General features: G+C 37.6%; 5 protein-coding genes across 7 annotated transcripts; 3 read left to right on the top strand and 2 right to left on the bottom strand.

The window, feature by feature from the left end:
- The first annotated feature begins 1249 nt into the window (after nucleotides 1–1249).
- Nucleotides 1250–3990, top strand: LOC114519334 (mucin-5AC-like). The gene is made up of 3 exons (XM_028539452.1): nucleotides 1250–2855; nucleotides 3492–3683; nucleotides 3899–3990. Exons 1-3 carry the CDS (start codon nucleotides 1928–1930, stop codon nucleotides 3964–3966), a joined length of 1188 nt encoding a protein of 395 aa, XP_028395253.1. The 5' UTR covers nucleotides 1250–1927; the 3' UTR covers nucleotides 3967–3990.
- A 426-nt stretch (nucleotides 3991–4416) lies between these two features.
- LOC114519332 (histone-lysine N-methyltransferase SMYD3-like) lies at nucleotides 4417–7209 on the bottom strand. Its single transcript, XM_028539451.1, has 5 exons — nucleotides 6451–7209; nucleotides 5678–5980; nucleotides 5148–5504; nucleotides 4659–4904; nucleotides 4417–4468 (listed from the first exon to the last, which is right to left on the bottom strand). The coding sequence occupies exons 1-4, from the start codon at nucleotides 7049–7051 to the stop codon at nucleotides 4717–4719; spliced, it is 1449 nt and encodes a 482-aa protein (XP_028395252.1). The 5' UTR covers nucleotides 7052–7209; the 3' UTR covers nucleotides 4417–4468; nucleotides 4659–4716.
- A 64-nt stretch (nucleotides 7210–7273) lies between these two features.
- Nucleotides 7274–9639, bottom strand: LOC114519335 (ras-related C3 botulinum toxin substrate 1-like). 3 transcript variants are annotated; one of them, XM_028539454.1, is made up of 6 exons: nucleotides 9460–9639; nucleotides 8638–8704; nucleotides 8361–8431; nucleotides 8140–8186; nucleotides 7831–7893; nucleotides 7274–7693 (listed from the first exon to the last, which is right to left on the bottom strand). In XM_028539454.1, the coding sequence occupies exons 1-6, from the start codon at nucleotides 9461–9463 to the stop codon at nucleotides 7409–7411; spliced, it is 537 nt and encodes a 178-aa protein (XP_028395255.1). In that variant the 5' UTR covers nucleotides 9464–9639; the 3' UTR covers nucleotides 7274–7408. The 3 variants fall into 3 exon arrangements, with proteins under 3 accessions (XP_028395255.1, XP_028395254.1, XP_028395256.1); XM_028539453.1 differs by having other exon boundaries at nucleotides 7276–7693; nucleotides 8638–8709; XM_028539455.1 differs by lacking the exon at nucleotides 9460–9639 and adding an exon at nucleotides 8929–9029 and having other exon boundaries at nucleotides 7276–7693; nucleotides 8638–8709.
- A 1581-nt stretch (nucleotides 9640–11220) lies between these two features.
- LOC114519317 (ras-related C3 botulinum toxin substrate 1) lies at nucleotides 11221–14366 on the top strand. Its single transcript, XM_028539435.1, has 6 exons — nucleotides 11221–11435; nucleotides 11768–11839; nucleotides 11973–12043; nucleotides 13150–13196; nucleotides 13331–13393; nucleotides 13479–14366. The coding sequence occupies exons 1-6, from the start codon at nucleotides 11401–11403 to the stop codon at nucleotides 13767–13769; spliced, it is 579 nt and encodes a 192-aa protein (XP_028395236.1). The 5' UTR covers nucleotides 11221–11400; the 3' UTR covers nucleotides 13770–14366.
- Nucleotides 14367–14702: 336 nt separating this feature from the next.
- Nucleotides 14703–24564, top strand: LOC114519524 (DNA ligase 1-like). Its single transcript, XM_028539669.1, has 28 exons — nucleotides 14703–14802; nucleotides 14925–14993; nucleotides 15315–15595; nucleotides 15796–15860; nucleotides 16440–16713; nucleotides 16970–17018; nucleotides 17111–17200; nucleotides 17290–17346; nucleotides 17454–17550; nucleotides 17647–17722; nucleotides 17927–17991; nucleotides 18127–18228; nucleotides 18482–18558; nucleotides 18656–18747; nucleotides 18822–18921; nucleotides 19008–19093; nucleotides 19717–19832; nucleotides 19962–20057; nucleotides 20138–20248; nucleotides 20941–21012; nucleotides 21311–21379; nucleotides 21511–21586; nucleotides 21754–21836; nucleotides 22111–22263; nucleotides 22470–22604; nucleotides 23072–23134; nucleotides 23213–23305; nucleotides 23752–24564. The coding sequence occupies exons 1-28, from the start codon at nucleotides 14783–14785 to the stop codon at nucleotides 23842–23844; spliced, it is 2760 nt and encodes a 919-aa protein (XP_028395470.1). The 5' UTR covers nucleotides 14703–14782; the 3' UTR covers nucleotides 23845–24564.
- The last annotated feature ends 367 nt before the right edge of the window (nucleotides 24565–24931 follow it).

Below are 24931 nucleotides of genomic sequence, written 5' to 3'. Positions count from 1 at the left end.
CGCGTCTTCGCATTACAGTAGCATTCAAACAACGCATTCGCTGGTGTCCTCGAATGGAACAGGCAATTGGACCGGAAACCAAAGTATTTCAACGTATCCGCCAAGTAAAAGTGGTAATACTTCTTCATTGTCGGTCAATTCGACATCTCAGTTTTCTGCATCTTCGGATTACAGTGGCATTCAAACAACGCATTCGCTGGTGTCCTCGACTGGAACAGGCAATTGGACCGGAAACCAAAGTATTTCAACGTATCCGCCAAGTAAAAGTGGTAATACTTCTTCATTGTCGGTCAATTCGACATCTCAGTTTTCTGCATCTTCGGATTACAGTGGCATTCAAACAACGCATTCGCTGGTGTCCTCGACTGGAACAGGCAATTGGACCGGAAACCGAAGTATTTCAACGTATCCGCCAAGTAAAAGTGGTAATACTTCTTCATTGTCGGTCAATTCGACATCTCAGTTTTCTGCATCTTCGGATTACAGTGGCATTCAAACAACGCATTCGCTGGTGTCCTCGACTGGAACACGCAATTGGACCGGAAACCAAAGTATTTCAACGTAATCCGCCAAGTAGTTAATACTTCTTTCATTGTCGGTCAATTCGACATCTCAGTTTTCTGCATCTTCGGATTACAGTGGCATTCAAACAACGCATTCGCTGGTGTCCTCGACTGGAACACGCAATTGGACCGGAAACCAAAGTATTTCAACGTATCCGCCAAGTAAAAGTGGTAATACTTCTTCATTGTCGGTCAATTCGACATCTCAGTTTTCTGCATCTTCGGATTACAGTGGCATTCAAACAACGCATTCGCTGGTGTCCTCGACTGGAACACGCAATTGGACCGGAAACCAAAGTATTTCAACGTATCCGCCAAGTAAAAGTGGTAATACTTCTTCATTGTCGGTCTATTCGACATCTCAGTTTTCTGCATCTTCGGATTACAGTGGCATTCAAACAACGCATTCGCTGGTGTCCTCGACTGGAACAGGCATTGGACCGGAAACCGAAGTATTTCAACGTATCCGCCAAGTAAAAGTGGTAATACTTCTTCATTGTCGGTCAATTCGACATCTCAGTTTCTGCATCTTCGGATTACAGTGGCATTCAAACAACGCATTCGCTGGTGTCCTCGACTGGAACACGCAATTGGACCGGAAACCAAAGTATTTCAACGTATCCGCCAAGTAAAAGTGGTAATACTTCTTCATTGTCGGTCTATTCGACATCTCAGTTTCTGCATCTTCGGATTACAGTGGCATTCAAACAACGCATTCGCTGGTGTCCTCGACTGGAACAGGCAATTGGACCGGAAACCGAAGTATTTCAACGTATCCGCCAAGTAAAAGTGGTAATACTTCTTCATTGTCGGTCAATTCGACATCTCAGTTTTCTGCATCTTCGGATTACAGTGGCATTCAAACAACGCATTCGCTGGTGTCCTCGACTGGAACACGCAATTGGACCGGAAACCAAAGTATTTCAACGTATCCGCCAAGTAAAAGTGGTAATACTTCTTCATTGTCGGTCTATTCGACATCTCAGTTTTCTGCATCTTCGGATTACAGTGGCATTCAAACAACGCATTCGCTGGTGTCCTCGACTGGAACAGGCAATTGGACCGGAAACCGAAGTATTTCAACGTATCCGCCAAGTAAAAGTGGTAATACTTCTTCATTGTCGGACAATGGGACGTTTCTTTCGCCTGGAAGTTCGTCTGTCTCGGGTAAAAATGAAACAGGGAAGATATTGATCACCACAACCAAACGCTCTCCTCTCGTATCGAGTTCAACAAGCAGCTTTCAAGAAGGAAAAACAAATTCTAGCGGGAATCAAGAGTCATCGAAACAGACCGACAGTAGCTTGTCTCCAAATGTCAACACATCTGAACAAGCCGCAGTCAATGAGACGATAACTTCCTCCATGTCCTCACCACAAATGACCTCTTACATTGAGAAAACATCCCACCTCTCCGTTTACACAGGTAATTTGGAAACTATGAACCAGACAGGGCGAACCTCTTACCCCAATGCTCTCCCCACCTTGATGTTTAGCACAACCCACGTCGCTCAGGTCTACAGCCCCACACAAAGCCAAGGGCTGGCTGCTACGAGCTATGTCAGCGAGCCGGGCTCGGAGGGAAATGGAAATGGACAGTCTTCGAGTAAGAATAAAGACGACAAGTTATCGGGATATAGCAGTGATATCAAAATCTCAAACGAAACAGCGACACCAGCACAGTCTGCTACCGCCGTAAATGGAGGGAGTGTTGTCGTGACAAAAGACACTACATCAACTGCTCACGGCCTCATGCAAACTACATCAAATACTGGACAGGCATCAATAACCTCAGAAGGTGTAATATTCGTTACACCTTCAATCATCGCCATTTCGTCAAGTCCATCTTTCCAAAACACCGGTACGTCAAAATCGCCATCATCATTTTCACAGGGAACTGTCGATAGCAGTTCAATGATCATCCGAAAAGACGCTTCGACAACCAATCGGGTACCCATGACAACCACGTCAAAACCATTGACGAGAAACTCCATTATGACGTCATCACCTGTGATGTCATACACGATGACGTCACAACCGGAAGAGTTACCCACGATGCAGTCACGATATGTGAAACCATCCACGTCGTTATCGAATGTTTTGGATACTACGGAAACATTGTTGACGTCATACACGCTAGCAGTGGATACCATGACAACACACACGATGTCATACACGATGACCTCAAATAACTCACATTCAATCGCCACAACTATGGCAAATATGACTTTATCAGGTCAAACGCAGGCAGGACTATCCACGGCTCATGCGGGGCATATTCCGAGCTCATCTGGTGAGTAAGACCCATTTTACTGTATTTCTTCGATACGGAGGATACCTGCTGGTCCTCTAGAAAGAACAGTTTAGAACTGATAGAGCTATCCAGTATAAATAAAGTTAGTTTAGTTTAGGTCTCCTTCTGTAGTAACACTGGATCAATAAGAGATGATCGTTACTGGACCTCTAGGAAGAACAGTTTAGAACTGATAGAGCTATCCAGTATAAATAAAGTTAGTTAAGTTTAGGTCTCCTTCTGTAGTAACACTGGATCAATAAGAGATGATCGTTACTGGACCTCTAGGAAGAACAGTTTAGAACTGATAAAGCTATCCAGTATAAATAAAGTTAGTTTAGTTTAGATTTCCTCCTGTAGTAACACTGGATCAATAAGAGATGATCGTTACTGGACCTCTAGGAAGAACAGTTTAGAACTGATAGAGCTATCCAGTATAAATAAAGTTAGTTTAGTTTAGGTTTCCTCCTGTAGTAAGACTGGATCAATAAGAGTTGATGCTTACTGGACCTCTAGGAAGAACAGTTTAGAGCTGATACAAGCTATCCAGCATAAATAAAGTCAGTTTAGTGAATCAATCAAAACGTGATGTTTTCTGGAGGCGCGGATAAAGCTACATTGCGTTTTATTTCCTAGTGCTGTCAGGAGAGTGCAATTGCACAACCTCGTACGATCCACAATGTGGTAACCAGTGTTGTGCTGGTGGCAAGGTCACAGCCACACTGATATGTATGGCCAGCAGTAAATCCGTGTCCCATACGTCCTGTAACGTTAACTATACACTATCAGGAAAGTCTTGTGGGGATGTTTCAGAGTGTGCGTGCAAAGGTTAGTATATCATTGATTTGATTTTAGGCTTCTAACAGATGTGAACAAGCAAATAATTATAAAGGCTCTGATATATAAGGGCCTCTTAGTGATCCTCAGTAGCCAACCGACTTGTTCACATCCATCAAAAGACGAATATCGCAGCAAAAATCCTGGGCCTTGACATACAAAAGGTGCAACCGCATTTTCTAACAAAAATCTTTTCTTTTTTACAGGAACTCATCTCTCTTCTTTCTCCAAGATTGCTGTCACTTTTTTAGCATTGTTCGTTTGGCTTTTGTAAGCGTCGTATTTCTAAGGACTGGTTTTCATCTGGTTGAAATTGTCGTGAATATGTCAAGGTGGTCGATGTAATCGAATATTGCTATGTGTTTTGCAGTAAATAATGACAACTTAAATACAGAAAATAAAGACAAATTTCAATATGGACTATTTTACATCCGTGAAATTGACCTGTTTTTTTTATTCGACTAAATGAAAACCAGTCATAAAATAATTTTAGTATTTGTGAACAGCAATAAAAAATTAAAAGCACCGTAAATTTCTGCTATGCCAATGAACACTTGAACTTGCTGTTCAACAAGCACCGTGTCAGTTCTGCACAAGATTACATAGATCACGAAGCTGTTCAATTGTAGTTGATAGAAAAATATTTTACAATGGTAAAAGTTAGTTATGCTACCATTTGATGTAAATAATATAGTATAGTATATCTGATATAACTAGATCTTCGCCTGTATTCAAAAAGCTCTCTCGCCTTCGTTGGGTGTGACAGAGAAAGTATTCAATGGAAAGATTTAAGGTAAAACATTGCAAAGCAAGCTACAATCATGGAATATCGTCCTGATGCGATTTAGACCGTTCATCCAATGATTTTGAACGAGAGCTGGGAACATTTAGAACATGAGTTTAGACAAAAAGGCAAAAGGCACAAAGCGCTCTGAATATGCCGATTAGGTTTTCAAAACTAGTCTTTAATAAAGCATTTGAAGTACAGTTGTTTGAAAGCTTCCCACTCATTGCCAAATAAACTTCATCGTTGTTCAATCATCGCAGGATGCTGTTCGCTCATGTATTTTTCCTGCACGGTTTTTACGAGTAGTTCATTGAGTTGTGTGGTTAGTGCGTGATTTTTGCCATAACAGACAGTCAGTAGAGCTCTCGCTTGCGACAATGTCGAGATACCAGCATCCAACATATCCAAATATACTTCCAGTTTTCCTTTGAAAAACAATTAGAGCAGGTTAAAAAATGAATTACTTTTTTTTAAAAAAATAATATTTACCGGTAATATTCACATGTCCAATCCAATTCAATCCTTGAGATTAGATTAGCGTTAGGTTTTAGATTAAGTTTAAGGTTAACTAGGATTATCCTTATTCATACATCTAACTCTAATCCTGACCTAATACTAGTTCGGTTGCAATACGTTGCATGGCTATTTTATTATACCAATATGCTTACCAATTCTGTAAAGTTGAATCGCCGTACTTGGGTGGTATTTGGCATAGAACTTTAGATAACTATCCAAAGACCTCTTACAATAATAGATGGCTTTATTCCACAGTCCCATCCCAATGCAAATATCAGATATTTTGTCAACGATCTTTAAAACTTTGTAATTTTGGCTATGCAAGATGGCGTCCACATCTGTCAGAAGTTGCTCGAGGACATTCAGCTCTTTGCTCAGGTTTTCTGAATGGGACGTCGCTTGGTTGAAAGTCGATAGTGTGGCCTCGATCTTTTCATAAAGTTGGGTGATATTTCCTGACGCGAAATCGGTTGGGACAGTAGAACCACATTCTGAACAAACCATCGTGTCTATATCATTGAAATTAGTAAAAAACTTAATCGAGCTTGGACCACTTACCAAGAGCTTGGTCATTTGCTATCTGTTCGCTATAGGGGGAAGTGAAAGCGCTATCTTTCGTCTCTATCTTTCGAATTTTAGCAATCAAAAAATCGATCAAGCGAAGGGCTTTTCGAGTACTCACCTTTGGAAAAGCCGACGGCGTTTGGGCATTCTCTATTCAGACATTTCAGGCTATTCATTTCCGATCCATACTCCAGTTCGTTCACACAGCGAGGGCATGCGCAGTCGAAGTAGTATTGCTCTCTCAATTCATCCTGGCGCACGGCACGTGGTCTCATCAATTCCGTATAACTTATAAACAATTCCTGATCCTGTTCAACATTCTTTATGTTCCTAATATGACACGTTGCTCCGATAAACACCGCGATGCAGTTTGGCTCACATGAATGATTTAAAAACGCTGCTGTCTGATACAGACCAAGACCTATAGATTAATATGCGTTCACTTTAAATTCAATTCAATCTAAGTATCTAAGTGTTGATAATCACTTACTCGCTAAATTATATTTCCGATCTTAGGGCGCCTTCCTTTAAGCGGTCAAAATGGTCAAACCGGTCATATTTTGAATTGAAATCGGGTATTCGGTTAAGAATATAGCGGTGAAACTGCATTTCCCGTGCTGGGTACACGTAAATAACGATATACTTGAATACAGAATTCTCGAAATACCAATAATCTGTCTGTACTGAAATACAACAGGACCGGTCTGGCCGTTTTAACCGTATAAAGAAAATCCTGCTTCGAGTTCAAATATGCCTAAATTGTACGAGCCTGTGCATCACATTTATACAATTATAGAATACCCTACAACCTCGATCTTAGTCAGAAAGCAAACCTTTTTTATTCAAACGATTCAAAAGAGACATATTAAAACACAAACGTATTATTTATACCTATTGGCTTCAACTCTCCGTCACAAATTGTAAAAGCATTACAATTCACTTTGCAGAATAACTCAAAGACCCTTTCATTGCTCCACTCCAAACCACCATCGAAATACTTGTCTAACATTTTCAACATGTAAGCAAATACGTCGCCTTTTTTGCTACGTATATGCTCGGAATGGCTGACCAAATCGTCAAGCCATTTCGGGGTGTCTTTTTTTAACAACAACAACGACAGCATTCGCACTGTATCGCTAGGCATAGCGGCAGAGAACTTCTTGAGGTATTTGCATTCAAGTTTGTGCGTCGCCCAAGCATTTCGGTGGCAGTTTTCCCCGCAATAGTAGACCATTTTACAAGCCGAACAGCGCTGTAATTTTATATCACCCATCGACAAACAATTGTCGCATATTCTTCCTAGCATTTCGCTCCTAGAAACGAAAACGTGCGGTTCTTGGAAAAGAATAGTGTCTCCTTTATTCACCCGAACTTTACTTCGTATCCCGCGGCCGCGGGAAGTAGCATTAAATATTTCAAAATTCGAATCCATTTTTACAACTTTCCGTCCACCATCTTGTTTTCTTGCGAAATACTTCATGTTAGCATACATGTCATCATAGAATGAGAAAGGTTGTTGTTGAAAGAGTTCTCATACTGTCATGAATTCCACGTTGTTTTCAAATTTTTGAAGAGCGGTTGGCTTTAAAGCGATTAAGCGAATGAGTGGATTACGGAGGGTGAAGACGTTAGTAAGTGAGTAATATTTCGTAGGACAAAATACTATTGAGTATTGACCTCTTGTAATGTGTTTTTAAAAAAGTATTATATAATATATTCTTCAATATCCCTGTCACATTTAATGCATTTCAGATGCTTGAAGTGGAAGACATTGGCTCCTCCAAAGGGAATAATTAGGCTGCCCCCCCCCGGAATCAGTGCTAACATCCAAGCATGTATTTAATTCATTTCACATGACCACACATTTTCGTTTCTTACGCTTAGCGGCGTCAAGAACAAATCGTGTTACTTCGTGAAATAAGTGTTCTAAATTTTCCCTAGTCAGAGATGAACATTCAATATATTTACAGGCACCAATCGTCTTCATTGTTTCCAATCCCTGCGCGGTTGTGACTGGACTTACATCACGTGACTTCAAAATTTCAAGGGTCTTTTCGTCGTTTCTTAGATCAAGTTTGGTTCCGACCAGAAATATCGGTGTACTAGGAGCGTGAAGGCTCACTTCGGGGTACCACTGAAAAAATGATTACGAGAAAAAGATATTTCTGACTTGTGAAAAGATTAATGATATTTCTACATCTTTACACTGTAATTGCAAACATGAGTAACTGTCCTAGCTGTAACTCTTTGCTGTAACTGCGCTTTAATTACCTTTTCCGTTACACTTTCTAGAGAAACTGGTTCTGCTATTGAAAAGCATACGAAAAACACGTCCTAAAGAAAAATAGAGTTGGACCGCTTGTATGAAAAATGATACGAAAAACGTGGTGAAGTAAAGTCAACTGTGATAGGCGCAAAGATAAACCAATCACAATTCAGATTCTATAGCTTATTACAATTCAGCTGATCTAAGTACAAAGATTAACCAATCAGAAGCCAGATCTTCGTGAAAAAAGTAAATTATTATTTCCTTCATTCCGTATGAAGAATTGCATCGCAGGATCAGAGAAATTTACTTACCGTGTCTTTGTAACACGTGGGTCTAAGGCGGTCATAACCATCTTGTGCTAGACGGAAATTTAATAACAAGTCATGTTAGTCTGTGAGGAAAAATAGCCACCGTGTTCTCAGCGCATCTTGCACAGCGTTCTGTTCTTTGCGTAGCGATGAAGCCGGAGTGACTCTTATCCAACGAAGCACAGCAAAAAACTGAATCACATGAAATATCAAATATTTTGTACCTGGTGTATCCCAAAGCTCAAAAGTAAATGGTTTTCCATCGATCATTTTGTTTATCACACATGTGTCCACACTGTCAAGAAATATACATTCATAAACTGAAGAAAAATGAGAACTTTGTGAACTTTGGGAGTTTTTTCATTGATTGAAAGTTCACACATGTAGAGGACGTAAGTTGCTTTTTTGCACCGTTTCCAGTTTGGTCTTAATATCCATGTGTTTCTACAATGGTTTTTCTAAGCTAAGCTAGAACAATCTACATCAACATTCACTACTCACACGTATGGGATATACTCTCCTGGAAACACATCTTCCGTGTATGTCATAACCAATGATGTTTTCCCAACTGCTCTATGAGAACGAAAAGATTGTTCGTGTTTGATATAAATATTCGCCCTGCTTCAAAAGTGAAAACATTTTCAACATGATGAATTTATAAATCACACGCGAGTCTTTGGACACATCGCGTATGTAAAAAATCATCTTCAAACCAAGTTAAACTATCTGAAATCTACTCTGTAAAGTGTTCAGAAATGTCGGTTATATTTCTATCACGAACTGGTCACTTACTGGTGTTGTGGTTAAAACATATAAAGTATTAAACTGACTTGCTTTTGAAAAATAGCATACGTAAGATGTAGGACGGAAACGTGAACGATGACAGCTGTTTATTAAATGAAATTCATGATACCAAAGAGAATAATTGAATAATTGAAATCCCACATCCGTTTAAAACGTAGTTTGGGGCTTGTTTATAACAGCTTATTGCATAATCTTATCCCTGTTTTGCAGTGTCTGACATTACGAGACGGTGCAGTGATATCAAACATAACTACATTCTACAGAAGCAGAACTTTCCTGTCATTATAGGCTTGAAAAAACCGCATTAAATAAGGACTAATTATGCGTTTGTTTTTAATCTTTCATGTGAATTTGTTTTCGGTTTTTGGAAAAATAGCAGTGTCACTGTCAGCTAGTACCCAGGATCACATTATACGCACGGCCACCTCATGCTATATGTTAAGACTTCTTTGTTTGTAATAGTTATACTTTAACTATTCCACTATCGTTTTGTTTTGAAACAAATATGAGCATACATACCCATCACCGACAATCACAATCTTCGCTTTCGTCCAAGGCAGCATAATATCCTTACACTAAGTATCATCGACGATTCTCATCTCATTGTTACCAACATTGAACAACGCAATTCATTTACGAAAACGCACAATCTGGTGTTTTATTTCAACAAGCGGCCTAAAAACATTGCGTTTCGCAACATTTTAATGATATGTGTGCTTTGATTGTGCTTTTACCACTCGCTACTTCCGCTTCCGTGTGCTTATGACGTCATCACCTCTCCTACGCCCAAATGTTATTCTGTGGGTTTATAGCCTGCGAATAACAGAATCTATTTATACGCTGATATGGTTTTTGTTGCATATCAGATTGTTGCAGTTTTTTTTCCACACGGAGGCGATCACGCTGTTGAGACTTGACCCAGGGTTTTATTAGCCCTGGGTACGAGGTGGAAACTAAACTTTGAATTACTGGTGAAATTCAAGAAACTAAAACAGCGATAATTCACACTGATATTGGTGATAAATTCCTCAAAACTTTACAAATACTAATACAAGTTCCCACGTGTTTCAAAACAGCCTCAAAAGGTTTTTTCCGAACTTCATAATTCATATATAGACGGATTATCTAAAGCTTAAATAAGCATTCGAATAAATGAAAAGAAGTTCAGTATTTCAGCGTGCATTTGTCGGATTAGATGCTTAATATTCAGAAATTACAAACATTTAAAACTTTTCGTATTCGTACGTAAAACGTAAACGGAGTCCTCACTGGAGGACAACTCTTCACTCTTGAGTGGTTAATACAAGTCTATAGTTTTTGAATTTCCGTGTCATCCTTTCTGGGATATGTAGCTGATATGCAGCTACTCAAAGAATCCTATTTGTCATCTTCAAAAGTGGCACGAATCATCATTGAATCGTAAACGGTAGACAACCTTGTCAACGTGGGTTTTGACTTTTGAAATTATGTACTTTCAAGCCGATAATGTAAATAATAGAAAAACAATTGAACGGTTTCAGCATGATTTGTTTCCTAAAGGGGGCAATATTCCCACAGGATTTCCCTTTACGTACGTAAATTTGTCGTGGAGTGGATGAAAAAATATAGAGGGAATAGAGGGCATTTTTTACGTGAAAAACTGTGAATGCGTATGCGCATGCGTCGGATTGCGTCGAGAAAAGACGCCGGACGCTTGAGGTCTGGGTACGAAGCCTTGTTTTTGCAAATTTGATGAATTTGTGGTATATTTTTGCAAGCTCATCAGTCATCACTGAAATTCCTGTTAATGATATAATTATGATATTGCATCAAGTTCTATGGAAAGAAATAAAAATTTTTTAACTCCTAAGTCCGAATACCCTCTTATCTAAAGAGATATTCGACTTTCGAGAGTCTAGATCATTTACATCTTACATAAATATTCTATGTGTCTAAATTGTTTTAGAATTCTTGTCAAACTCTAACAAGCGTGAACTACGGAAAGGCATTTAATAGGATTTTGCGCCGACAAATTCTTCCCTACATATTTTCAATGAAATTAAAATACCGAACGACATCCATCCGTAGCTTTTAAAATTATTTTTAAGAGCCTAAAAAATTACTTTGACAATCCACAAGCAAGTTAATTTAGCATTATATTTGTTTCCAAGTAGAAAAAAATTGACTACGTGTTGACTCATATGCATACAGCTGACTGTTCGAGTCTTCGAGAGTGTGGGGGGCGTTTACCCGTACGGAGGAAAGGCCTTATATCCGCCCGGCGCGGGCATGTCTTTTTTTGGCTCCTTGCTGGGGGTGTTATAAAAAGAAGGGTGTGTTTATACCGGTAGCCAAGTTTTTCAAGCAAGAAACAGCAGCACGTTGAGTTTTGCTTCTAAAATCACTTTGTGGACAATATCTTGGCAATTCCCAACCCTTTACGAAGCTTTGTAGTGTATTATTCGGAAATATCTGGTCGTTATGCAAGCGATTAAATGCGTTGTAGTCGGTGATGGGTAAGTATGCTTATGAAATTATTTCACTGTTTGATACAGCGTCGAGCTAGTTTACCGATCAAAGCTCTATTAAACTATCATAATATCGTACTGGTAGTTCACAAAAGGCTTTGGATCGTGTGCTGTCGTGTTGGTTTCCTGCGAATTCGTGTAAAACGTCGAGTTTTTTCGTGAAGGAAGCTCGAAGCATGCTCAATATAGAATTCTTTCGAACAGCTAATCAGGAAATACTGTGTATGTTAGCTAAACCTTGTTTGACAACTGTTGTTTGGGCTTCTTATAAGAAATATTAACATACAGAACTAATTCATGTATTCTTCGTGTTTTAACAGAGCTGTCGGCAAAACTTGTCTGCTCATAAGTTACACAACAAATGCTTTCCCCGGAGAGTACATACCGACCGTGTAAGTTTCGTATGATGACACAATTTTATATATCTAACCTGAACTTTATTTAAAATGCATTGTGATTATTTTTTGAGCTTGAAATCTCTTCGAGCCGGTTTCAAGTGTTTATCCTTGTGATTCTTTACTTTAGTTTCGACAACTACTCGGCGAATGTGATGGTAGATGGAAAGCCTATAAATTTGGGTTTATGGGATACGGCGGGTATGTTGTGTAATATTTGTACTCGACAAGTTGAAAAGCTTTTATTTACATTAGATTTTTACTTCTTAAAGTTATCGTTTTCGCATTTGAACTGTGTATTTCCTAGCTATGTTTTGAAACAAAGCGGTTGTCGTACGCGAGATAATGTTAATATTTTTCTTTCCCTTTGACTTCATTTCTTCTGGTCACAAATTTCGCAAACTTCCTGACACCATTTCACGCCAAGGCAAATTCATTTCCTTGTATTAATCAATAAATTATACTATGCAATTGTATAATGCTAGATACATTAGCTCACATTAGATATATATTAAAGCATTTTTGATATAATCTTTTTTGTTTCGCCTATGCATGTTTTTATATTTAATCCCCAAAATAAATTTCTATAGCACAATAATTACTCAAAAGGGATAGTCTACAAAATGTCTGACTTCAACAAAAGTTGTTGTTTAAAGTGTTGGCATTATGCAACACATTGTACTTCTCCAAGGCACTTGAAATTGTGTTAATGGACTAAGTATCTAAATGGAAATTTATATATATATTTTACGTCAAACTTGGCAAAGCAAAGCTGTAAATGTTAACTCAGACCTATTTGCCTTGAACTAAATCGAAGAACTATGATACTGTAGTCCAACTTGCTTGACATCAAATGTGGAATAGTAAATGCCTAAAATAGAACGCTTCTTGACATTTTGACTTAGTCACTACGAAAACCCTTAGGTAGGAACATTGAAAAGTGGTTTTGTCTATTTTATGCCTTGTTATACCACATTTGATGCAAAGTTGTTTGAAGATGATACCATTGCAGCTCCCTGGTTGTTACTTAACTTGAGTTTAATTGCTCATCATTAAAGCAGAGAGTGATGCCGTCATGGCGAATGATGGGGTTTTCCCATGCATTAATTTATTTCAGCTGATCAATCTAATCCTTGTTCATTCCTTTTTACCTTGTTTCCTGTTTCCATTCCACCCATCAAAACATATGGTTATATTGCCAACCAGTATGCTGTAAATTCAAATATTGTTGAACAACACATACAACCTTGAACACAAGTCATACTGTATATTTGAAGCAGTAATATTCAATCTCTTGCATTTCACAGGTCAAGAAGATTATGACAGACTTCGACCACTTAGCTACCCACAAACCGTAAGTAATGACTTTAACTTTAACTCTCTTTTACGCATTTTGAAAGTTATCTATTTGAACTTTTGTGGAGTACCATTTAGCATGATGTAGTTTTTAAGAGACTCTTACATCTTATAAACTTTAATCCTTTACAGGACGTTTTCTTAATCTGTTTTTCACTTGTGAGTCCAGCGTCCTTCGAAAATGTCAGAGCAAAGGTATTTATGTCTCAGTGCATATCAAAAAAATTTCACTGATCATATGTTATACTGTGGAAATCAAAACCGTTGTGTTTTGTTTTAGTGGTACCCGGAAGTCAGTCATCACTGTCCTAATACACCAATCGTCCTTGTTGGTACCAAACTAGATTTAAGAGATGACAAGGATACCATAGACAAACTAAAGGAAAAAAAGCTGGCTCCGATCACTTACCCACAAGGCCTTCAAATGATGAAAGATATCGGTGCGGTTAAATATTTGGAATGCTCAGCGTTGACCCAAAAAGGTCTCAAAATTGTTTTTGATGAAGCGATTCGTGCTGTTCTTTGCCCGTCTCCCCAAGTTCGAAAAAAGAGTAAATGTTCTATCCTGTAACAAGACTTTGCAATCCAAAACTTTTTTGTGATTGAAACATGCTAGAATGCCTTAAGCAACTCAAATCAAGAACTTGTAGTTATACGGAATTTGATATTAGCGATAGCGAAGCTTTGCGTAATTTTGTCTTAAAAGTATCTTGGTTTGAGTTGGTTAATTTATAATGAAGGTTGCCTAACACAAGCAATTATAAATATTGTGCTGTAATTTCAGTTAAAGTTAGTTTTATAATTCACATTTTGCTTACATGGTGTGATAGACCCTATGCTAGCAATTCTTTCATTTTGTACTAAGTCGGAGAAAAAAAATCAAAAAAATGTGAATTTTGATGTGCGAATTAGCCTGTAATGTATACTGGACTTTAGTATTAGATATTTTATTTTATTCTTTGTTTTATTTCAAATATTCTAAATGGTTCTTGATTATGCTAAGATATTACTTATTCACTCACACACCTTTAAATTGACCATAGATAACTGCAATACAATATCTAACTGGATTACTATTTCAATAAATATTCCTTTTGTGATTTATTTTAAATACTTTATGAGAAATGTAACAGAAATACACTACTTTTCTTTATGAGTGATCAGAGAAGTTTTGCGGTAGAAATTTGTCTCAAATCTTTTGTGTATTTGTCTTTTTGGTATTTGAAATGAGGTTACGTTGTATAAGACCAGATCTGGTCCAAATCTGGTCCAATTTAGATCAGTAATACTCGTGTGGATTTGGGATCAGGTTTAGATTTATTTCAGTAATCCGGGTTTCCTAGAAATGATGCTTCCTAGATAATGGATTATCCCTACCCACCCTTCGAAAGTCATTCCGCAGACCATTCATGCTCCAGGTATTATTAGGTAGTTCAGTGGCTCAAATTCGAATGAGTCTACCGACATTCTGGTCAGCTGAATCACCCTTTAGTGGCGGGAAAAAGGGAGAAAAAATAAACAAAAATTAAATAACTCTTCAAAAGTTCATATTTGACGTTGTTTACATCGATTTACTTTGAAAATATGCCTCAAAGAAGCATAGCGTAAGTAGATATGTGTCTCATGATGAGATATGGCTGATAATCGATTAGATATTAATGCACAATCGATATTAAATTTTTGTACAATATAAAAGTTTATTAGACGTCTATTATATAATTTATAGGTCGTTCTTTTCATCAAAACCTAAGGTCAAAGAAAGCAATAACGAGCAAAAAGACTGTGGAAAATCAAGGTAAATATAATACATAAGGTATAAAGAAATTATGACAAGGTTATATATATTCTACTGTTAATATGGTGATTGGTGAACACTAAGATTACACTCAGAGGTCGCAGTTTGCATGTCAAAACACTTTTGTAAATTGTGCTTCCCATGTGCTGAATCACAGTTGCATAGGGGAGGACTAGTCACCCTTTCCCTTCAGGTATCCCCCACCTCCCTCAAGGTATCCCCCACCTCCCTCAAGGTATTCCTAACCTCCCTCAATAGTGCTTTGCTCCCCCACATTAAGACCCCAGGTATGGCTAATGCGACAATCTTGAATTTTGTTAGAAAGTCCTCAGAAGAATCGTCAATAAAGGATGAAACATTGCCTGGTGCAGATCAATTTTCCCCTATTAAAAAGACAAAGAAAAGTTCAAAAAAAATACTGGTTGACAGCGATGAAGAAGACCAGTTGAATGGAAAAGGTGACCAGGCGAATGGTGATAAGGAATGTAAAAATGGTAGTTCAACAGATGAAGGCTTGAGATCGGCTGAAGAAAGTAAAGAGGTTAAAAGGACAGAAGAACCAAAGTCATGTAGTCCAAATGAAATTCCAAAACGTAAAACTGGTGTGTTTTATTGTTGTACCTGGAGGTTTCTTTTTTGAGGAAAATAGGCTGGGTCTATATGTGGGTTTATAGTGGTCATATTGAATCATAAAATTATTGTTATGCAGTATATTTAAAATGTCCTGGTATTCGGTGAGATGTATCCCATGCAGTGAGCTCAATATGTAACCATTTACATCTGGTATCTTTGCTTCTTCTAGCAAGAAAACACATGAGAAAGAGGAAGGCAGATGAAGATAGTTCATCAAACAGTGATGACCATAAGGCATGGATAGATTACTTAATTATTTGAATAATCACCAGTGCCTCTTCAGTATGCCACACCTACCATACTGTACCATACCATACCATATTTTTCCATACTGTACCATATGCCACACCACACTATACTATATCCTACTTTACCATACCATATTATGTTATACCATATGATACTGTATCATAACATACCATACCAATATATCATACGATACCATATCATATTGTACCATACCAATTATGTTATACCAATATATGATACTGTACCAGATCTACATCATACCATACCATACCAAACCATATCACACTCTACCATACCATGTCATACCATACCATACCATACCTCACTAAGCTATAACATACGGTACCAAAGAACAATGTACCATCCATATTACTGTGTCATACCATATACTACGTATGTACCATATCAGTCGATCATCATACCATACTGTACGTTCCATACTTACTATACCACACTATACTAGCCATACTGTAACAAAAGCTCCAAGCTCCAGCTCAAAACCACGCTAACCCATATATCTCTTTAAAAATCATCCTTATTAAAAAGCAACTTACCATCCCCTAGACTGTAAAGAAATCAAAGACAAGTGACAATACAGAAACCTCAATCAAATCTGAACCAATGGACACCGATGAAAATAAACCAGAAACAAAGAATGAAGAGAGCAGTGAAGTAAAAAGTGAAAAAGGTCAAACTGATATAAAAAGTGAAGAAGACAAAACTGATATGGAAGATGAAGTTAAGAGTGAAGTTAAGGAAGGGAATAATAACAAAGTTGACACTGTAGATAAAGACAGCTCATCTCCTAAACCAAAAAAGACGTTCCACAGTTTCTTTGGTGGGTATACCTGGAATCATTTCACATGTTAAAATTTACTCAAACATCAATTGTGTTTGAAGGAGAAATTCTTTGTGAATACTTTGATGAAATTCGGTCGTTTAAGGTTTCATTTAGCGAAAGCATAACCAAAGTTTGAATCATTTCAAAATTAGCGATAAAACATGTTTGTTTCATCAGCCCAGCTTGTCACTTTTCATCTTTGCTTTGAAACTATTACTGCAGTGTTTCAATTAAAAATTGTATGTTTTTTTAGGAAAACCCTCTTCAAAGTCTGAAGCAACAAAAACTGAAGATGCCTCCAGGTTACCTAAATGCCAATGATAGTGTTCATCCATTTATATTGCTTGGAAATTTTGTTAATAAAGTATTTTGTTCCATCCATCTTTGATTCTAGCAATGGAGAAATTGTTGACTCTAGAGAATATAACCCTGAAAAGAACACTTACCATCCTATAAAACACGCCTGTTGGAAACACAAGGAAAGGTTTGCATTCAGCCACAACTCCAATTCAAATAAATGGTTATCCAGACACACTGTATATTGTGTTCATTTTCACTTCTATCTTTCCCTAGAGTCCCTTATTTAGCTCTCGCCAGAACCTTTCAATCGATTGAAGACACATCAGCCAGGTTCTGAATCATATCTTTGCTGTAACTTTTTTATTTAAACTGCTCAGCGTTTATCCTAGTTTTTGCTGCCTTGCATTCTTTTCATATCTCAAATATCTTGTTTTAAGGTTGAAAATTACATCGACTTTGTGCAATCTTTTTCGCTCGGTGATAGCTCTAACCCCAGATGATCTGCTACCAACTTTATACCTCTGCTTAAATAAGGTAAATATGTGTCTTTTAAATTCAATTAAATTATTTTAGTCTTGAGTAATAAATGCAGTTTAACACAATTTTTTTCTTCATGATATTTCTCAATAGCTTGCGCCAGCCTATGAAGGTATTGAACTTGGTATTGGTGATGGTGTTTTGATCAAAGTTATTGCAGAAGCTACTGGTAGGTTTTTGTTTGAATTTGACTTTGGAAACTTAAAATTATAGTTTACTCAGTTTGCAAGATGGCAAACTGATTTTCAACTGAAAGATTTTATTTTGGAATATCCCTATGCAACTTTAGCATAAGTGTATGCAACTTTAGCATAAGAGTTAGTTTGCAAACAATGCCAGCATATTTCGATTTCAAACATCATGTGGTTTTAAGGTCGCAGTTCCCAACAAGTCAAATCTGAATTTGCAGAAAAGGGGGATCTTGGAATTGTTGCTGAGGTACTGTATGTGTCCCACAGTGATTATCATTCTCTGTTGTAAATGTCCATATAGAGATCACATGGTATTCATTTAATTGGATAATTATATCAGAATTCTGAAGCTCAGCCAGTAAACTCTTCATCTTTTCTTCAGGCCAGTCGTTCAACACAGCGGACAATGTTCACCCCTGCCAAACTTACCATTGTTACAGTTTACAACAAGTTAAAAGACATTGCTATGATGACTGGACATTCAGTAAGGATGTGTACTGTTTTGGTATGGTGTGGTGTGGGGTAGTATGGTACTGAATAGTTTGGTATGGCATGGTATGGTACTGAATAGTTTGGTATGGCATGGTATGGTATATGGTATAGTGTGGTATGGTATGGTATATGGTATTGTGTGGTATGGTATTGCATGGTGCTGTATGGTGTGATGTGGATGTGATGCTGTATATTGATAGGTTGAAGTGTTATAGTATATAAGCTTGTTTGAACTCTCCATACAGTCAGTCAATCGTAAAGTGGACAAAGTGAAAAGTATGTTTGTGGCGTGTCGTCAATCCGAGGCGAGATACCTAACAAGGTGAGCACAATATATTCACTTCATACTTCATGTAGTCGTATCATTCAAACCCTGCTTCTTCAACACCAACAACACCTAAAACCAAGTCCTTTTCCAGATCCCTCGCGGGCAAACTCCGTATCGGACTAGCAGAACAAACTGTCCTCACAGCTTTGGCGCATGCTGTCGTCTTCACCCCCCCGAGCAAAGGTTTGTCAGCTTCTATGAAACGTTCTTTAGAAATGAACATATTTCAAGATTGACCTTTTTGGCTTTTATATTAGATTTTCCTCCTGAAGTATTGGACGCCAGTAAAGGTTTATCTGCCGAGAGTTTTAAAAAGAAACTCGATGAGGCTGCTTTGTGTATCAAGACGTGTTACTGGTAGGTTTTGTTGCGAGATTTGGTCAGATAAGGGAAATCTAGCTACTGATATACATATTAATACGAGTTTTGTGGAATCTTTTTAGCGAGTTGCCAAATTACAATCTTCTTATTCCTGCTTTGCTTCAACATGGTTGGCGAGAATTACCAGAGCATTGTCATCTTACACCAGGTATAATACCGCAAAATAAATCTTAAACTGTTCTTTCTAGAGGTCCGGTAAAGATCATCTCTTATTGATCCAGTGTTACTACAGGAGGAAACCTAAACTAAACTAACTTTATTTACACTGGATAGTTCTATCAGTTCTGAACTGTTCTTCCGAGGGGTCCAGTAAGGATCATCTCTTATTGATCCAGTGTTACTACAGGAGGAAACCTAAACTAAACTAACTTTATTTATACTGGATAGTTCTATCAGTTCTAAACTGTTCTTCCTAGAGGTCCAGTAAGGATCATCTCTTATTGATCCAATGTTACTGCAGGAGAAAACCTAAACTAAACTAACTTTATTTATACTAAATAGTTCTATCAGTTCTAAACTGTTCTTCCTAGAGGTCCAGTGAGGATCATCTCTTATTGATCCAGTGTTACTACATGAGGAAATCTAAACTAAACTAACTTTATTTAAACTGGATAGTTCTATCAGTTCTAAACTGTTCTTCCTAGAGATCCAGTAAGGATCATCTCTTATTGATCAAGTGGTACTACTAGACGAAACCTAACTTTGTTTTTACTGGATGATTGCTCTATCACTTGCACCGCAGGTCTTGTAAGGATATCTTCATTTTCTTAGGTGTTCCATTAAAACCGATGTTGGCTCATCCAACGAAAGGTGTAGATGAAGTTTTCAAAAGATTTGAAGATGCTTCATTCACTTGTGAATATAAATACGACGGAGAGAGAGCTCAGGTGAGCTGGCAGCATAAAAAACTGCACCATCGCATTCGCTTGGAAATGATTGAAACCATTTCGGGCTAAATATCCAAGAGGCATCTGAAAAGCAACGAGAATTTTTAGGAATTGGCGTTTTCATTTTAGATCCACGTTTTGAACAACGAGGATATTCGCATTTATAGCCGTAACCAGGAGAATAACACCACGAAATATCCGGATATTATTGCAAGAATGTCAAAGGTAAAAGGATTCGTTTCACAGAGTAATTCAATTGTATTTTATATTCGATAAACCCACCGTAAGTTTTTCCCCCTTTTTAGGTCCTAAAAGAGAACGTGCAGTCGTGTATTATTGATTCAGAGGCCGTCGCGTGGGATCCGGAAAAGAAACAGATTTTGCCATTTCAAGTTTTAAGCACAAGAAAAAAGAAAGTACGTAATTAAACTGATATTTCTTCAGATTTGACGATTGAAGGGGCATGAACCAATCAAGTACGAGAGGTTTTTCGGATTAACCAATCACGAGCGCTATAGATCAGCAAGAGGAAGGTCATGAACCAATCAAATGCGAAAGGTTTTTCGAATTAACCTATCACGAGCGCTATAGATCAGCAAGAGGAAGGTCGTGAACCAATCAAATGCGAGAGGTTTTTCGGATTAACCAATCACGAGCGCTATAGATCGGCAAGAGGAAGGTCGTGAACCAATCAAATGCGAGAGGTCTATGAGATCAACCAATCACGAGCGCAATAGATCAGTGTGGGGTGTCGAAACTTGTGGAAGTCAAATCTCAAACCTGGTTAAATTTTTATTATTTTTGAGCAAACTTTCGAATGAAAGCCTGCAGTCTTCAGCAAGCAAGTGATAATGAATCACAAGAGATTAACAATGCTTTACAATTACATTACATACACGATCAATTAACACTCCCCGCTGCAAACTAGATAAGATATTTATGTACAAGAAGATGGTTTAAACGTTTTTAAGATCTTTTAAACCAGTATATCGTTCAGAAAAGATTTTCGCGTTATCATCAGCATAAATAGTGTGCCAACTCTTGGCAATAGTTTGCTTTGTAAATATCCAATCCAGAGAACATTAACTATATTAAAATGTTTCTTCAGGATGCCAATGCTTCAGAGATAAAAGTTCAAGTGTGTATTTACGCGTTTGACTTGCTTTATTTGAATGGAAAGGTGAGATTTTGAATTTTTTATCATTCTGCAGTAATCAGAACCTTCTGTAGTTTGTAGATTTTTTTCAACTTTTGTATTCTCATATTGTATTCTCATTCTAATTTTTGCTGTGATTTCATGTGCGCTTTTCCTCTTTTGATAGATGTGAACGAGTGAGTTAGTTACTGAAGTTCAAATAAGAGCTCTTATATTCAGAACATTCGTAACTAATTACTCGTTCACATCTATCGAAATGAGAAAATCGCAGATAAAATGGCAAGTGTGTACGAGCCTTTATGGATCTTCAATTTTTTTGTAGTCTTATGTCAAAGAGCCTTTCAAAGTCAGACGAGAATTATTGAGGTCTTCACTGAACGAGATTGAGGGCGTAAGTGAAATACGAATTTAAGATATAACCTGATACAACTGTTCTGCTTTTTTGCAACTCTGCATGCGTTTGACTATAAACTACCTCGGATTAGCATGAAAACCTCAATCTGCTATTCTGTACGTTTTAAGGGGTTCATCTTTGCAAAATGCATAACATCCACAGACACAGACGACATTGCTGAATTCCTGGACGAGTCTATCAAAGGTGAGTTTCATCAGGCCTTGAAAGAAACATTTGTCATTGACTGTGTCGCTACACAGGAAATCGAAGATACTCACATGAAACTTTGATTCAAGAGGCTCATGTTTTTAACGTTCTGTTACCGCTATACATCTGCATATATATTACATCTTCTCATGATTTTTTTTCAGGAAACTGTGAAGGGTTGATGGTAAAAACGCTGGAAGTTGATGCCACATATGAAATAGCTAAGCGATCACACAACTGGTTAAAGGTGCAAATGATCTCATTTTTATAGCTTTATTTATACTGGATAGCTCTATCAGTTCTAAAATGTTCTTCCTAGAGGTCCAGTAAGGATCATCTCTTATTGATCCAGTGTTACTACAGGAGGAAACCTAAACTAAACTCTAACTTTATTTATACTGGATAACTCTATCAGTTCTAAACTGTTCTTCCTATAGAGGTCCAGTAAGTATAATCTCTGATTGATCCACTGTTAAACTATACTAAATTTATCTCTAACGATCTAATTTCGTTTTATTTAGTTAAAGAAAGACTATCTTGAAGGTGTTGGCGATACGCTGGATCTTCTTGTGATGGGAGCATATATGGGAAAAGGAAAGAGAGCTGGTCGTTATGGCGGCTTTCTGGTCGCTTGCTACGACGAGGAAAAAGAAGAATTCCAATCCTGCTGCAAAGTATGAACACGATGCATTCCAACTTGTCTCACATACTCTTGTTTCGTGTCTCGACGACCCTAATCCTCTGTAAAGCTCTTTTATTCAGCTTTATCCATGATAAATATCAATGCGAAATGACTGTTGTTATATTTTTTAATCAAACAATCCATACACGGCATGAAGACGCCTTAAATATCATTCTAAAAATGGGTTGCGTGTTTTAGGTCAGCACTGGTTTAAAAGATGAAGATCTAGAAGCTCAGTATAACCTATTTCAAGAACATATTATTGCGAAACCAAAACCTTATTATCGTTTCGATCAAAGTCTTGAACCTGATGTTTGGTTTGATGCAATCAAGGTAAGGGGAAATGTTGGACTTGTTAAATTTTTTCTGGGCGGCTTTGGGTACACAAGCATTCCCTGGTGTTTGTGAAGAACTGATTGACAGAATGAGACTATCAATAAGAGATGATCCTTACTGGACCTCTAGGAAGAACAGTTTAGAACTGATATAGTTATCCAGTATAAATAAAGTTAGTTTAGTTTAGGTTTCCTCCTGTAGTAACGCTGGATCAATAAGAGATGATCCTTAGTGGACCTCTAGGAAGAACAGTTTAGAATTGATTAAGCTATCCAGTATAAATAAAGTTAATTTAGTTCAGGTTTCCTCCTGTAGTAACACTGGATCAATAAGAGATGATCCTTACTGGACCTCTAGGAAGAACAGTTTAGAACTGATAGAGCTATCCAGTATAAATAGAGTTAGAGTTTAGTTTATTTAGTTTGTAGAACGGTTCAATTTATACTGATATTTCTCTTCTCAAGATTTGGGAGGTAAAATGTGCTGACCTCTCAATCTCTCCCGTCCACAAAGCCGCAGCTGGGATTGTAAGTATACAAAATTATCTATCGCATTTACCCAAGCTGGAGTAATGGTAGGAATGAATCCATGTTTTGTAAATGTAGGTTGACTCTGAGAAAGGAATCTCGTTGCGTTTCCCAAGATTCATCCGCGTACGAGAAGACAAGAAACCAGAGCAAGCCACGTCCAGCGTTCAGGTAAGCCATATTACCGTAATTTTGTAATACCACAAGACAAGTTAAACATTTGAGGTAAACGACTAAATTTTTAATAACAAACATGTTTCGGCTTACACTAAGTGAAGTAAACTGAATATTCTTAGCTCACTTCGCACTGAAGATGGCTTCGTGTAAGCCGAAACATGTTTGCTATTAAAAATTTACTCGTTTATCTCAAATGTTTAAGCCATATTAACTATGGGTAAGCCTAGTTCGAGCTTATTTCCTCCCACATGCGAGATGATGGAAAATTGCCAGACCTGTCTGCGCAATCTCTCATCGTAGTTCAACCACAGGCATGAAGTTTCTCGACACTGGCAAAAACTATTTCCATCCAGCGTCTTATCAATAAAACATAAATACCAAGTGAGGAATGCACGTAAGACACTTAGGAAGCTGTTCAATGAACCATCTTATTTCCTAAGGTGGCGGAAATGTACAGAAATCAGGACACAGTAAAGAACAATCAGGCCGCATCAAGCGTCAACGCTGGCGATGACCTTGACGATTTCTATTAATCCCTCGCGAAAAGACACCCATGTACGTTATCACGGATTATGACGTCCTCAAAACGCCTGCCGTGTCAAGGTGAATCCTAAAAAAAACTATAGCCTTTCTTATTTAAACTTGCTGCAAACCTATTATTCACCTAATTTGACAATCTCCTTGTGTCTAAAAGGACGTAATTGGCCACCGTTCTGTATTATCTCTCGCACGATTTGAGTGCATTAAAAAAAAGAACACGATTTATGTTTTAGTTTGATTACTAGTAGTGAAGATTCGCTTTAGGAAACTACTATCAAAGCACAGCAGTTATGCGGCGATCTTAACTGTAAAAGGCTTTAGTTGTTTTTTTACTCACCCTGGATATAAACCAATTTATAAGCATATCTGAATTAGCCTTTGGATGTGACTAAAACATGAACTGCGGCGTACGGAGTATGGAATCAGAACTGGTTAAGATTGTAACCTTTGTAAGACTCTCTGTAAGCCATCTCTGCTCCATTCACGACACGGTTACGATCGCTTTACGAGCATGCCACGACCATATACAGTGAAAACTAAACTTTACAGAATGAGACCATGACTTGTTCGTGATTTAAAACTCGTTCGAGGAATTTCATTTCCCTAAATTAGGCAGTACAACTTATAGATAACTTATTATAGTATATAATATGGGCCTAAGTTTCTGAACTTTGATAAAGCGGAGATTAACTAAATTTTGACCATCTATTTTTTCACTCAATAATAAACCATAGTTTTTAGTACAATTATCAGTCTTCAATCATTTTGTATTTGCTTGTTTTATATCCTTGATGAGATCAAGGCTTGTGCGATGGTTGACTTTGAAATCGATAAGAAACAAACTCGTAAATGCTGTACAAACCTACAATCCAAACCTTAGTTCCATTTTTTGCATCCATTTCCCTGAAATCCAGTTTATCACGATACCATTGTCAGTATGAAATGTACGTGGAACATTTGAGTTTTTCTTCGGCTAATTAAGTTCTTGAATATTCGCACGAACAATGCCGTGTTTTGTTGCATTGACCGGAAAATAATTTTTATCTTCCTATCAAGACGACACTCAAAACACGCCTCGAA

The sequence above is a fragment of the Dendronephthya gigantea genome, unplaced genomic scaffold (genome assembly GCF_004324835.1).
Source record: "Dendronephthya gigantea isolate DGI-Jeju-01 unplaced genomic scaffold, DenGig_1.0 000013F, whole genome shotgun sequence".
NCBI lineage: Eukaryota > Metazoa > Cnidaria > Anthozoa > Malacalcyonacea > Nephtheidae > Dendronephthya > Dendronephthya gigantea.
This window is presented reverse-complemented; position numbering and strand designations above follow the sequence as displayed.